Genomic DNA, 15,000 nt, shown 5'->3' with positions numbered 1-15,000 from the left:
TGTGTTAGGGTAGCTGTTAGATACACATGTATGTTAAAATGTATGTATGCAGTGTGTGTGTGTGTGTGCATGTGCGTGTGTGTGTGTGTGTGTGTGTGTAGTCACATTTGGTGTGTGTATGTAACATAGATATAATGTTTTATGTTAACGAAAGCGTTTTTGTAAAGCACCTAGAGCAGATTTCTGGATTGTGTGCTATATAAGTATCCATTATTATTATTATTATTATGTTCAATTTCACTTCCTCAGTCAGCAACATTCTCACTCGGTGCTTTTAGCTTGTTGGCTTAAGCCTCTACATTGTTCCCCAGTGTTTTCAAGGGGAAGGAACTTTTTTTCTTTTATGACGCTGTGTGAGTTTTGTGTATGAAATATGGCTTCAACAGTACGCTCAGCTGTCACAGAGCTGGTCCACAGAAAGCGCAGGGCATGCGGCTGCACTGATGGGTACAAAGTGTTCAGTGCCCCTGTACTGATGGGTACAGAGTGTTCAGTGCAGCTGCACTGATGGGTACAGAGTGTTCAGTGCAGCTGTACTGATGGGTACAGAGTGTTCAGTGCCCCTGTACTGATGGGTACAGAGTGTTCAGTGCCCCTGTACTGATGGGTACAGAGTGTTTGGTGCAGCTGTACTGATGGGGTACAAAGTGTTCAGTGCAGTTGTACTGATGGGGTACAAAGTGTTCAGTGCAACTGCACTGATGGGTACCAAAGTGCAGCTGTATTCATGGGGTACAAAGCGTTAAGCAGACTCACTTCGGTCTGAAGACAGGCAGCCAGTACACCAGACGTCCGTTCAACTTGAGGAAGCGGGCAGCAAAGTTGAGAAGGTCAGAGAAAATGTCCGACAGGTGATACCGCACGCTCTGAGGATGGTGGTTGTCCTTGCTGGAAAAATAATAATGATGATGATGATAAAAGTCACAGTCCCTTCACAATCACCCATCACTCATCAACAACTAATCAGTCAGTCGACGACTGACTCGTTCTCTTCAGTGTAGCTGACTGCAATCGTCATCTCAGGATTAATCTCACAATCAAACGACGATCACACCTAGATGAAAACACGGCAATGCGAACAGACATTTATACATGAATATCTGGCACTTAACTTTCTGCGAATCCTGTTAAAATAAACAGTATCAGCTATGATTAACAAACAGTAAAGAGTGGTGACTCTCTTCATTCACAAGGTACACAACTTCAAGTCAGTGCTGCTTACGCTGCCAATTCAAACCCAGACACTTCCTCAAAAAAGGAAGCACCGGGCCTGTCCTTATACCGATCATTTGACATGTGCACACAGCAGCAAAGACAGAAGAAATGTGCAAACACAAATTAGCTTTTTTGAGGAAGTGTCTGGGTTTGTTCCAATGTACCTTTTATTTACCTGTATGCTAACTGAATCAGTAGCGTAAGCAGCACTGACTTGAAGTTGTGTACCTTGTGAATGGAGAGAGTTACCACTCTTTACTATTTGTCAATCATTTCATCTCCTGGCCTCATTGTTTGTTAATTTCCAGTATCAGCAATGTTTACACGGCGTTTATATCATTCAGTTCCTTTCATCTGTTGCGGGATTGAGGGGGGGTGAACGGGCGCAATAGCCAAATGGTTAAAGCGTTGGACTGTCAATCTGAGGGTCCCGGGTTCGAATCACGGTGACGGCGCCTGGTGGGTAAAGGGTGGAGATTTTTACGATCTCCCAGGTCAACATATGTGCAGACCTGCTAGTGCCTGAACCCCCTTCGTGTGTATATGCAAGCAGAAGATCAAATACGCACATTAAAGATCCTGCAATCCATGTCAGCGTTTGGTGGGTTATGGAAACAAGAACATACCCAGCATGCACACCCCCGAAAACGGAGTATGGCTGCCTACATGGCGGGGTAAAAACGGTCATACATGTAAAAGCCCACTCGTGTGCATACGAGTGAACGCAGAAGAGGAAGAAGAAGAAGAGGGGGGGTGGAGGTGGGGGGAGGGGGGGGTCAAACAAAATCATCAAACAAAATAAGAACATTCTTACATATCACAGGGATGTGGAATGACTGAACGAGTTAATACACAAACGAAACACCATTGGACAAAGACAGTAGTACATGCAAATCTAAGACAAATCTAAGCACTTTCGCACCAGTCATTCTCACGCACGCATAACTCTAAAACTGGAGAAACTAAAGACAAGGAAGAGGCAGGGAAGGGAGGCTATTTTGGGAAGAGGTGGGTTTTAAGGCCAGACTTGAAAGAGCTGAGTGTGGAGACTTGACAAAGCGAAAGAGGAAGTTCATTCCAACTACAAGGTCCAGAGACAGAGAAAGAACGGTGGCCAACAGTCGAGAGTTTGAATCTGGGTATGCGTAAATGGAGTGGATCCGAAGCTGATCGCAGTGAGCGAGATGGAGTGTAGAGGTGAAGGCAGCCACAGAGATAGGAAGGGGCTGATTTGTGAATACATTTGTAGCATAGAGTGCTGATCTTGTACTTTATTCGGTGTGAGACAGGGAGTCAGTGGAGATGTTGCAAAAAAACAGTGACTCATTACAAACACTTACAACACACCAAGGTGAAAAGCTCAAGTCCAAAGAAACTTGAAGATGGCAAAACAGTTCTTACAGATCAATATGGACAGTATCAGTATCAGTAGCTCAAGGAGGCGTAACTGCGTTCGGTCAAATCCATATACGCTACACCACATCTGCCGAGCAGATGCCTGACCAGCAGCGTAACCCAACACGCTTAGTCAGGCCTTGAAAAAAAATAAATAAATAAAAAATAAAAAATAAAATAAAATAAACTTTCAACAACATTATGATATCAAGGAGTTTTTAATTAGCACATTGTTCTCCTTAGAACTGAGTTTCTATTGTCTCCTGATGTAAGTTTCAGTTTCAGTAGCTCAAGGAGGCGTCACTGCGTTCGGGCAAATCCATATACGCTACACCACATCTGCCAAGCGGATGCCTGACCAGCAGCATAACCCAACGCGCTTAGTCAGGCCTTGAGAAAAAAAAATTAATTAAAAATAAATAAATAAAATGAAATAAAATAAATAAAATAATAATAATAATAATAGATAAATACATAATGATGTAAGGAAATAGATAAATGAATAAACAGATGGAACGACAGAAACTAACCATTCTTCTGGAACAAACGCCTCCTCTGGAGTCTCCGCTCCAATTTTCAAGGAGGCTTCTCGGATTCCGTAAGGAGCTGTAAGCAAAACAAAGATATGCGTTGGTTGCAATACCAATATTCAATTCACATGTATACACACGTACGTGCACATACACACAAGCACACGTACACACATGCACATACACACACTCATACACACACACTCTGCCTGTCAGAAACCAAGATACCCCCACTCACAGCTATACCTTCCAAGTTTCCACTGTCCCCATCCCAGTCCCATAAACTTACACTCACACATCACAAGTATCAGAACTCCCCAAAAAAACTGGTGAACTGGGAAAGGGGGAGAGAATTCCATCCCCTTCAGCAAAGTTTATAGTTTATTTTCATTTCAATCGTGATGCGATAAAACCGATACATACAAACATCATATGTATACATATGTATGTGTACATAACTACATGCATGTATATGAATGTGTATTGTGTGTGCGTGCGTTTATGTAAGTTTGTGCCTGCCTATGTGTATGCATGTGTTAGGGTAGCTGTTAGATACACATGTATTGTTAAAATGTATGTATGCAGTGTGTGTGTGTGTGTGTGTATGCGTGTGTGTGTGTGTGTGTGTGTAGTCATATTTTGGTGTGTGTATGTAACATAGATGTAATGTTTTATGTTAACAAAGTGTGTTTTTGTAAAGCAACTAGAGCAGATTTCTGGATAGTGTGCTATATAAGTATCCATTATTATTATTATTATTAAAAAGAAAAAAAAAAAGTGCATTATCAAAAGAAATAACAAATCCACACTGTGAGCGATGCCAACACGACACAAATGTGTGGGTGGGGCGGGAGGGTGGGAGGAGGGTGTGGGGGAGACTCGAACGGACACCGAAATCAAAAAGGTTAAACTGAGGTCCCATTTCCACTGTTTTCGGAATTCGGATTAGGCAGGCGGGGCCCAGTCCTCTCCTTCCGCTGTTTTTTAAAAAAATACAACTCAGTTGAGTCTTGTCGGATGCGGATTTCCGACGATTAAAACTGCAGGAAGTATCAGAAGACACAAGGCGAATAGAATACTGTGTGGTGATTTCTGACACACTCGCTCCATGCATTTGAACAAAACGTGATAATAGGTCAAGCTGGCTACCTACCTCTTCCATGAAGAAACAAATTACATGTCTCAGTTAACTCACTCAGTACGGCCAGTCCTCTCTTCTCCTCTACACAGACCCCTCGGATGTCCAGTGGGTGTCTCAATGACCCAACCTTTAGCTTCCGTCGTCAGAATTGTGGTATTCTTTGTCAACATTCACCTCTTCAATATAATAGCCTTCCGCCTGCAATATTTTGATGGTGGTAAATGGATTGAAATGCTGTTAACATCTTCTCTTTCTCCGTTCATATGGAGTGAGTTAATGCTCTTCTCACTGCACTCTGTCACCAGCTGAAACCAAAATCACTTGCTGCACTGTGCTGTGCTGTGCTGTGCTGTGCTGTGCTGTGCTGCACTGTGCTGTGCTGTGCTGTAATGCATTGTGTTGTGTTGTGTTGAGTTGCGCTATGCTATGCTGCGCTGTACTGTGCTGTGCTGAAATGTGTTGTGTTGTGTTGTGTTGCGCTGTGCTATTCTGTGCTGTGTTGTGCTGCGCTGCACTGTGCTGTGTTGAACTGTGCTGTACCCCCGAAAACGGAGTATGGCTGCCTACATGGCGGGGTAAAAACGGTCATACACGTAAAAGCCCACTCGTGTGCATACGAGTGAACGTGGGAGTTGCAGCCAACGAACGCAGAAGAACAAGAACTGTGCCGTGTTGTGTTGTGTTGTGCTGTGCTGTGCTGTGTCATGCTGTGTTGAGCTGTGCTGTGCTGAGCTGTGTCATGCTGTGTTGAGCTGTGCTGTGCTGAGCTGTGTCATGCTGTGTTGAGCTGTGCTGTGTCATGCTGTGTTGAGCTGTGCTGTGCTGAGCTGTGCTGTCATGCTGTGTTGTGCTGTGCTGAGCTGTGCTGTGTCATGCTGTGTTGAGCTGTGCTGAGCTGTGCTGTGTCATGCTGTGTTGTGCTGTGCTGAGCTGTGCTGTGTCATGCTGTGTTGAGCTGTGCTGTGCTGTGCTGTGTCATGCTGTGTTGAGCTGTGCTGTGCTGTGCTGTGTCATGCTGTGTTGAGCTGTGCTGAGCTGTGCTGTGTCATGCTGTGTTGAGCTGTGCTGTGCTGTGCTGTGTCATGCTGTGTTGAGCTGTGCTGTGCTGTGCTGTGTCATGCTGTGTTGAGCTGTGCTGAGCTGTGCTGTGTCATGCTGTGTTGAGCTGTGCTGTGCTGTGCTGTGCTGTGTCATGCTGTGTTGAGCTGTGCTGTGCTGTGCTGTGTCATGCTGTGTTGAGCTGTGCTGAGCTGTGCTGTGTCATGCTGTGTTGAGCTGTGCTGAGCTGTGCTGTGTCATGCTGTGTTGAGCTGTGCTGAGCTGTGCTGTGTCATGCTGTGTTGAGCTGTGCTGTGCTGTGCTGTGCTGTGCTGCACTGCGCTGCGCTGCCCTGTGCTGTACTGCGTTGTGTTGTGCTGCACTGCACTGTGCTGTGCTGCGCTGTACAAACGCATCGATGCCTCCTCCAACCCTGAGAAACTGAGACATTCCAGGAGCGAGACTCACGATCGGTGATGATGGCGTCAAAGAGAGGCAGTGAACGCCACAGATCATGCCTGGAGGCGTCAGCCACCAGCACGTCCAGGTAACGAGACTCCAAGCCATACTGACGGAGGTTGGCGTAGACGCTCTCGTCCTTCTCCCGCTTCTTCTGATTGTGTCGACTGGGGCGAGCTGCACATTATAATAATAATAATAATAATAATAATAATGGTACTTATATAGCGCTGAATCTTGTGCATAGACAAATCTAAGCGCTTTCGCACCAGTCATTCTCACGCACGCATAACTCTAAAACTGGATAAACTAAAGACAAGGAAGAGGCATGAAAGGGAGGCTATTTTGGGAAGAGGTGGGTTTTAAGGCCAGACTTGAAAGAGCTGAGTGTGGAGACTTGACGAAGCGGAAGTGGAAGTTCTTTCCAACTGCAAGGTCCAGAGACAGAGAAAGAATGGCGGCCAACAGTCAAGAGTTTGAATCTGGGTATGCGTAAGTGGAGTGGATCCGAAGCTGATCGTAGTGAGCGAGATGGAGTGCAGAGGTGAAGGCAGCCACAGAGCAAAGGGATGTGTGTTTTGAGAGAGCGCTGTAGTATGAACAATGCTGGCTGGTAAGAACTGAACTGAACTGGACATTTGTAAGTGTGTTATGGTCATGACGATGCGAACTCATAAAAAAAAAAAATTAAAAAAAACAGAAATATGTTTGATTTGTTTTGAATTGCATGGTCAGCTATTAAGACAAACATGCATACTATCCAACTGTAATCACACACACACACACACACACACACACACACACACACATCGCCAACACCACCTCACAATCTGAAACATACCTTTGGCACAGATCAATATTATTCTTACTGATGCTCACACAGTGCATACCCTTGGTCAGAGACCAAGCTCTAAACGCTTTACAAACTGACAAAGTCATTTGCACAATAGGCCGCCTTACTGGGTAGAGTTTCAGTTTCAGTTTCAGTTTCAGTAGCTCAAGGAGGCGTCACTGCGTTCGGACAAATCAATATACGCTACACCGCATCTGCCAAGCAGATGCCTGACCAGCAGCGTAACCCTACGCACTTTGTCAGGCCTTGAGAGAAAAAAATAAAAAATTAAAAAATAATTTATTTTTTTTAATTAAAAAAATTAATAAATAAATAAATAGATAAATACATAAAAAAGAACTATTACTAATAATAATAATAAGTATAAGGCGCAAAAACTTGATGAAGTCAACTATAAGCATACAAAAAATAATAATAATAAATGAATAAATAAATAAATAAAATACAATAAAATAAATAAATAAATGAAATCCTGGGCAGAGCTGTGTGAGAGCTGCTTCAAGACGCTCATCATTCACTTCCTGTGTCATTCAGTCAGGCTAGAAACATGTGCACACACATTTTACTGTGAACTTTTGCCAGGGACAACTGTCTTGCCGCTGTGGGATCTTTACGTGCGCTAACTTCACGATACACACAGGGCACCCGGTTTTATCATCTCAACCTCTTCTTCTTCTTCTTCTTCTGCATTCACTCGTATGCACAAGAGTGGGCTTTTACGTGTATGACCGTTTTTACCCCACCATGTAGGCAGCCATACTCCGTTTTCGGGGGTGTGCATGCTGGGTATGTTCTTGTTTCCATAACCCACCGAACGCTGACATGGATTACAGGATCTTTAACGTGCATATTTGATCTTCTGCTTGCATATACACACGAAGGGGGTTCAGGCACTAGCAGGTCTGCACATATGTTGACCTGGGAGATCGTAAAAATCTCCACCCTTTACCCACCAGGCGCCGTCACCGTGATTCGAACCCGGGACCCTCAGACTGACAGTCCAACGCTTTAACCACTCGGCTATTGCGCCCGTCATCGTCTCAACGAAATGACCAGCATCCAGACCACAAGGACTAGAGGAGGGGGAGAAACTTCTGATGAGGGCAGACTTTGATCCCACACCCTCAGATTTGTATTTGTATTTGTATTTCTTTTTTTCACGACAGATTTCTCTGTGTGAAATTCGGGCTGCTCTCCCCAGAGAGAGCGTGTCGCTATACTACAGCGCCACCCTTTTTTTTTTTTGTATTTTTTCCTGCGTGCGGTTTTATTTGCTTTTCCTATCGAAGTGGATTTTTCTACAGAATTTTGCCAGGAACAATCCTTTTGTTGCCGTGGGTTCTTTTACGTGCGCTAAGTGCATGCTGCACACGGGACCTCGCTTTGTCATCTTATCCGAATGACTAGCGTCCAGACCACCACTCAAGGTCTAGTGGAGGGAGAGAAAATATCGGCGGGTGAGCCGTGATTCGAACCAGCGCGTTCAGATTCTCTCGTTTCCTAGGCAGACGCGTTACCTCTCGGCCATCACTCCAGATTCTCTGGATTCCTGCACTTCACCACTAGCCAAGTGATTAAAGCGTTGGACCTTCAATCTGAGGATCCTGGTTTCGAATCTCGGTAACGGCGCCTGGTGGGTAAAGGGTGGAGATTTTTCCCATCTCCCACGTCAACATATGTGCAGACCTGTTAGTGCTTGATCCCTTTTCATGTCTATATGCGTGCAGAAGATCACATATCCATGTTAAGATGTTCAGATATCTTGTGCTGTCTGCGTTGCAGACATTGCTCAAGTGTTGTCCAAAGTTTGAGGGCTCTTTCAATGTTAGTGTTCAGATATTAATGATGATAATAATGTACATTTATATGGCGCATTTCTCTAGAAATACTGCTCAAAGCGCTTTACGTTTCATTCCACGCTCTCTGCCTCCCCTCTCAATAACCCCCAGCCCCCCACACAAATGGAACCACGTGCCAGAATGCACTCACTAGAGGAGGAGGGGAAACTTCCGATGAGGGCAGACTTTGATCCCACACCCTGAGATTCTCTGGATTCCTGCACTTCACCACTAGCCGAGTGGTTAAAGCGTTGGACCTTCAATCTGAGGGTTCTGGCTTCAAATCTCGGTAACGGCGCCTGGTGGGTAAAGGATGGGGATTTTTCTGATCTCCCAGGTCAACATATGTGCAGACCTGTTAGTGCCTGAACCCCCTTCGTGTGAATGTGCACGCAGAAGATCAAATACACACGTGAAAGATCCTGAAATCCATGTCAGCGTTTGGTGGGTTATGGAAACAAAAACATGCCCGGCATGCACATCCCTGAAAACAGAGTATGGCTGCCTATGTGGCGGGGTAAATAAACAGACATGGTCATACATGTAACAAAATGTTACATGTCTGTCTGAGTGTGTATGTGTGCGTGCCTGAAATCTGACTGAATGACACAGGAAATGAATGATGAGTGCCCAGTGGCAGACGTCAGGTGCTCTACCCAGGTAGGCAGCCTGTTGCGCAAATGACCCCATGTTTGCAAAGAGCTTAGAGCTTGGTCTTCAAACAAGGACAGGCGCTATATAACTATCCATATCAATCAACAACAACAAAAACCTTAAAATATTGTAAAATGTAATGACACTAACCATGACATAACCCCTACCACCACACAAACACACCTTTGGTATGGATCAACACTGTGTACAGGTAGTGAATTTCAGTGCCCACCACCCCACAAACACACCAGGATGTAAAAGCCCTACCTCACTACGAACACACTACAACACAACTCCCACCACCCAACAAACCCACCTTTGCCAAGGATCAACAGGTAGACAATGTCAGTACCCAAGAACACATTGTGACTTAACCCCCACCACCCCACAAACACACCTTTGGCATGGATCAACAGGTAGTCAATGTCAGTACCCACAAAGACATTGTGACTTAACCCCCATCACCCCACAAACCCACCTTTTGCATGGATCAACAGGTAGACAATGTCAGTACCTACCACCCCACAAATACATTGTCACTTAACCCCCAGCACCCCACAAACCCACCTTTTGCATGGATCGACAGGTAGACAATGTCAGTACCCACAAACACATTGTGACGTAACCCCCACCACCCCACAAACCCATCTTTTGCATGGATCGACAGGAAGTCAATGTCAGTACCTACCACCTCACAAACACACTGTTGGCATGGATCAACACATAGACAATGTCAGCACCCACAAACACATTGTGACTTAACCCCCATCACCCCATAAACACATTGTCACTAAAACCCCTACCACCCCACAAACACACCTTTGGCATGGATCAACAGGTAGTTGATGCCATTACCTACCACCTCATAAACACACTAGAACGTGAAAGCCTTACCACCCCACATAACCCCTACCACCTCACAAACCCACTTTTGCAATGGATCAACAGGTAACTTGTGTCAGTGTGCACCACCCCACAAACACACTAGGATGTAAGCCCTACCACCCCACAAGCACACCTTTGCCATGGATCAACAGGTAGTCAATGTCAGTACCCACAAAGACATTATGACTTAACCCCCACCACCCCACAAACACACCTTTGGCATGGATCAACAGGTAGACAATGTCAGTACCTACCACCCCACAAACACATTGTGACTTAACCCCCATCACCCCACAAACCCACCTTTGGCATGGATCGACAGGAAGTCAATGTCAGTACCCAAGAACACATTGTGACTTAACCCCCATCACCCCATAAACACATTGTCACTAAAACCCCTACCACCCCACAAGCACACCTTTGGCATGGATCAACAGGTAGTTGATGCCATTACCTACCACCTCATAAACACACTAGAACGTGAAAGCCTTACCACCCCACATAACCCCTACAACCTCACAAACCCACTTTTGCAATGGATCAACAGGTAACTTGTGTCAGTGTGCACCACCCCACAAACACACTAGGATGTAAGCCCTACCACCCCACAAACCCACCTTTGGCATGGATCAACAGGTAGTCAATGTCAGTACCCACAAAGACATTATGACATAACCCCTTCAACCCCACAAACCCACCTTTGGCATGGTTCAACAGGTAGGCAGTTCAGTACCCACAAAGACATTATGACATAACCACTACCACCCCACAAACACACTGTGACTTAACCCCCACCACCCCACAAACACACTGTGACTTAACCCCCACCACCCCACAAACACACTGTGACTTAACCCCCACCACCCCACAAACACACCTTTGGCATGGATCAACATGTAGTCAATATCAGTACACACCACCCCACAAACACACTGTGACTTAACCCCCACCACCCCACAAACACACTGTGACTTAACCTCTACCACCCCACAAACACACTGTGACTTAACCCCCACCACCCCACAAACACACTGTGACTTAACCCCTACCACCCCACAAACACACTGTGACTTAACCCCTACCACCCCACAAACCTACCTTTGGCGTGGATCAACATGTAGTCAATATCAGTGCACACCACCCCACAAACACACTGTGACTTAACCTCTACCACCCCACAAACACACCTTTGGCATGGATCAACATGTAGTCAATATCAGTACACACCACCCCACAAACACACTGTGACTTAACCCCCACCACCCCACAAACACACTATGACTTAACCCCTACCACCCCACAAACCTACCTTTGGCGTGGATCAACATGTAGTCGATGTCGGTACCCATAACGTACGCTCCGTGATGAGCACAAGCCACCAGCAGACTGCCCGTGCCCACAAAGGGATCGAACACCAGATGGTTACGGTCCACACCGCCCATGTTGGCCATGATGAGAGACAGAGCAGCGTCCATGCTTGTGTTGCCTGTTCAAACACAGCTCTGGTAAAAAAAACAGCTTAGAGAGAGGGAGACAGAATCCATGCCAGTATGGCCTGGTCGTACATAAAATTTAGAGGTTAACTCTCTCCATACGAACGGCGAAAGAGATGACGTTAACAGCATTTCACCCCAATTACCATCATCAAAATATTGCAAGCGGAAGGCTCTTATACTGAAGAGGTGAATGTTGACAAAGAATACCACAATTCTGACGACGGAAGCTAAAGGTTGGGTCATTCAGAAACCCACTGGACATCCGAGGGGTCTGTGTAGAGGAGAAGAGAGGACTGGCCGTACTGAGTGAGTTAAAAGATCCCATAGTTTGTTTGGTTTTTTTTTAAGGCCATAGGGACAGTAAAAAAGTCATATCCACCATGTGTAATGTCAGTGGAGTGTTGGCCTGGAGGTAACGCATCCGCCCAGGAAGCTCGAGAATCTGAGTGCACTGGTTTCAATCCCACAGTCGCCAGTATTTTCTCCCCCTCCACCAGACCTTGAGTGGTGGTCTGGCTGCTAGACATTCAGGTAAGGCGATGAACCGAGGTCACGTGTGCAGCATGTAATTTGCACGAGTAAAAGAACCCACAGCAACAAAAGGCTTGTCCCTGGCGAAATTCTGTAGAAAAATCCACGTCATTAGGAAATCAATTAAAGTAGCAGGCATGGAAAAAAAAAAATAAAAAAATGGGTGGCGCTCTGTGTAGAGACACGCTCTCCCTGAGGAGAGCAGCCCGAATTTCACTCAACAGAGCAATCTGTTGTGACAAAAAGAGCAACAGAACACAGGGCTCAGTACAGGGCAATCTGTTGTGACAAAAAGAGAAACAGAATACAGGGCTCAGTACAGAGCAATCTGTTGTGACAAAAAGAGAAACAGAATACAGGGCTCAGTACAGAGCAATCTGTTGTGACAAAAAGAGAAACAGAATACAGGGCTCAGTACAGAGCAATCTGTTGTGATAAAAAGAGCAACACAACAGAATACAGGGCTCAGTACAGGGCAATCTGTTCAGCCATCTGCGTACTCACAGATAGATTCATGAGCATCCCCCCCCCCACCACCACCACCACCCTCCCCCAATCCCCCAGCTGGACGACAACGATGGTCATCATCGATCTCGATGGACACACACCACCACCACAGAGCAATCTGTTGTGACAAAAAGAGCAACAGAATACAGGGCTCAGTACAGGGCAATCTGTTGTGACAAAAAAAAAGAGCAACACAACACAATACAGGGCTCAGTACAGGGAGGCAGGGCCCAATCCTTTACCTCCTGTCACTTTGAACCTTCCCCAACCAAAGTCAGGTAATCAGTCACACCTGGGTGGTGGAGTGAGGGAAAATTGGAAAAATACATGCCACCCCCCCCCACACACACACACACACCCTCCCCCCTCCCACCCACACCCCGAAGGGCACAGCACCATGCCTTTTCTTCTTCTTCTTCTGCGTTCACTCGTATGCACACGAGTGGGCTTTTACGTGTATGACCGTTTTTACCCCGCCATGTAGGCAGCCATACTCCGTTTTCGGGGGTGTGCATGCTGGGTATGTTCTTGTTTCCATAACCCACCGAACGCTGACATGGATTACAGGATCTTTAACGTGCGTATTTGATCTTCTGCTTGCCGTATACACACGAAGGGGGTTCAGGCACTAGCAGGTCTACACATATGTTGACCTGGGAGATCGTAAAAATCTCCACCCTTTACCCACCAGGCGCCGTCACCGTGATTTGAACCCGGGACCCTCAGATTGACAGTCCAACGCTTTAACCACTCGGCTATTGCGCCCGTCAGCACCATGCCGAAACGGGGGCTTGAACCCTGATCTCTGGTGCACGCTGGATCACAAGTCCAACACCAAACCGATTCTTTCTTCTTTTTTTTTCTTCTTTTTTTTTGTGGGTTTTTTTTTTTTGCCCCATCATCTGCACTGTTTCAGTGGCATTACTCCCCCACACTGCTCATTTAGATCCCCCCCCCCCCCCCGCCCCACCCATACACGACAACCACACCCGGGTTTTGTCCGTCACAGTTTCAGCATCGGCAGTCCACAGAGAACCATTGATGTTGGGTCTATTTTCCAACGCTAGCATCATCGTATGAAAATGATAAAGCCAGCCAAATGAAAGGAAAAGTTATGAAGGGACACAGTCTATTTTCCAACGCTAGAATCATCATACGAAAATGATAAAGCCAGCCAAAGTGCTCAATGCTTGGCATATAACAAAGATCAACTTCTTCTTCTTCTTCTGCGTTCGTGGGCTGCAACTCCCACATTCACTCGTATGCACACGAGTGGGCTTTTACGTGTATGACTATTTTTATCCCGCCATATAGGCAGCCATACTCCGCTTTCGGGGGTGTGCATGCTGGGTATGTTCTTGTTTCCATAACCCACCGAACGCTGACATGGATTACAGGATCTTTAACGTGCGTATTTGATCTTCTGCTTGCATATATATACACACGAAGGGGGTTCAGGCACTAGCAGGTCTGCACATATGTTGACCTGGGAAATCATAAAAATCTCCACCCTTTACCCACCAGGCGCCGTCACCGTGATTCAAACCCGGGATCATCAGATTGAAAGTCCAACGCTTTAACCACTCGGCTACTGCGCCTGTCACAAAGATCAACACAAGCTTACAGTTGGACCAGCAGCAAAGTGAAAGCTGTGTGATCACTGGTTTCTCCACTGTAAAAGGAATTCACTTACAGCTTAGCGTTTAGTGAAGGATTCTAATGATAATAATAATAATAATAATGGTATTTATATAGCGCTGAATCTTGTGCAGAGACAAATCAACAATTCACTTACAGCTTAGTGTTTAGTGAAGGATTCTAATGATAATAATAATAATAATAATAATAATAATAATGGTATTTATATAGCGCTGAATCTTGTGCAGAGACAAATCAAAGCGCTTTCGCACCAGTCAATCACACGCATGCATAACTCTAAAACTGGAGAAACTGAAGACAAAGAAGAGGTAGAGAAGGGAGGCTATTTTGGGAAGAGGTGGGTTTTAAGGCCAGACTTGAAAGAGCTGAGTGTGGAGACTTGACGAAGCGAAAGAGGAAGTTCATTCCAGTTGCAAGGTCCAGAGACAGAGAAAGAACGGCGGCCAACAGTCGAGAGCTTGAATCTGGCATTCTCAAACTAGTAACCAAGAATACACTGGCACTTAGTGCTGCAGCCTTGTTGGCAAGTTGGCCTTTGAGAACCATCTAGTCACCGACTGTCGTAAATCCCTCTTGGCCAAGGCAGTGGGGTTATAACTTGGGCAAGACACTCTCCACTACAATCAAATTCTAGCCCAGTTAGTCAGGACCGCAGTTGTCTCCACTGCTGTTTTGATGGTCATAGACATGGCTGACTACTATATAGCTGCAGTTTTGTAGTATTGCAGAAGAAGAAGTATGTACCGATGAAGCGACGCTTTTGCAGGTGGAACTGGCGAATCTTGTCCCTCTGTCCATC

The 15,000-nt window shown here is 45.8% G+C and overlaps 1 protein-coding gene across 2 annotated transcripts in view; it reads right to left on the bottom strand.

Moving 5' to 3' along the window:
• LOC143290797 (tRNA (guanine(10)-N(2))-methyltransferase TRMT11-like) overlaps window positions 1-15,000 on the bottom strand; it is a 27,556-nt gene that overhangs the window by 2,657 nt on the left and 9,899 nt on the right. For both annotated transcript variants that reach the window (XM_076600311.1, XM_076600312.1), the window contains 5 exons: window positions 14,946-15,000; window positions 11,318-11,494; window positions 5,788-5,955; window positions 3,141-3,216; window positions 757-888 (listed from right to left, as the gene is read on the bottom strand). The exon at window positions 14,946-15,000 is cut by the window's right edge and continues 6 nt beyond it. In XM_076600311.1, coding sequence (XP_076456426.1) covers window positions 757-888; window positions 3,141-3,216; window positions 5,788-5,955; window positions 11,318-11,494; window positions 14,946-15,000 — 608 coding nt within the window. The remainder of the gene's footprint in view (window positions 1-756; window positions 889-3,140; window positions 3,217-5,787; window positions 5,956-11,317; window positions 11,495-14,945) is intronic.

The sequence above is a fragment of the Babylonia areolata genome, chromosome 16, assembly GCF_041734735.1.
Source record: "Babylonia areolata isolate BAREFJ2019XMU chromosome 16, ASM4173473v1, whole genome shotgun sequence".
In the NCBI taxonomy this organism is placed as follows: domain Eukaryota; kingdom Metazoa; phylum Mollusca; class Gastropoda; order Neogastropoda; family Buccinidae; genus Babylonia; species Babylonia areolata.
This window is presented reverse-complemented; position numbering and strand designations above follow the sequence as displayed.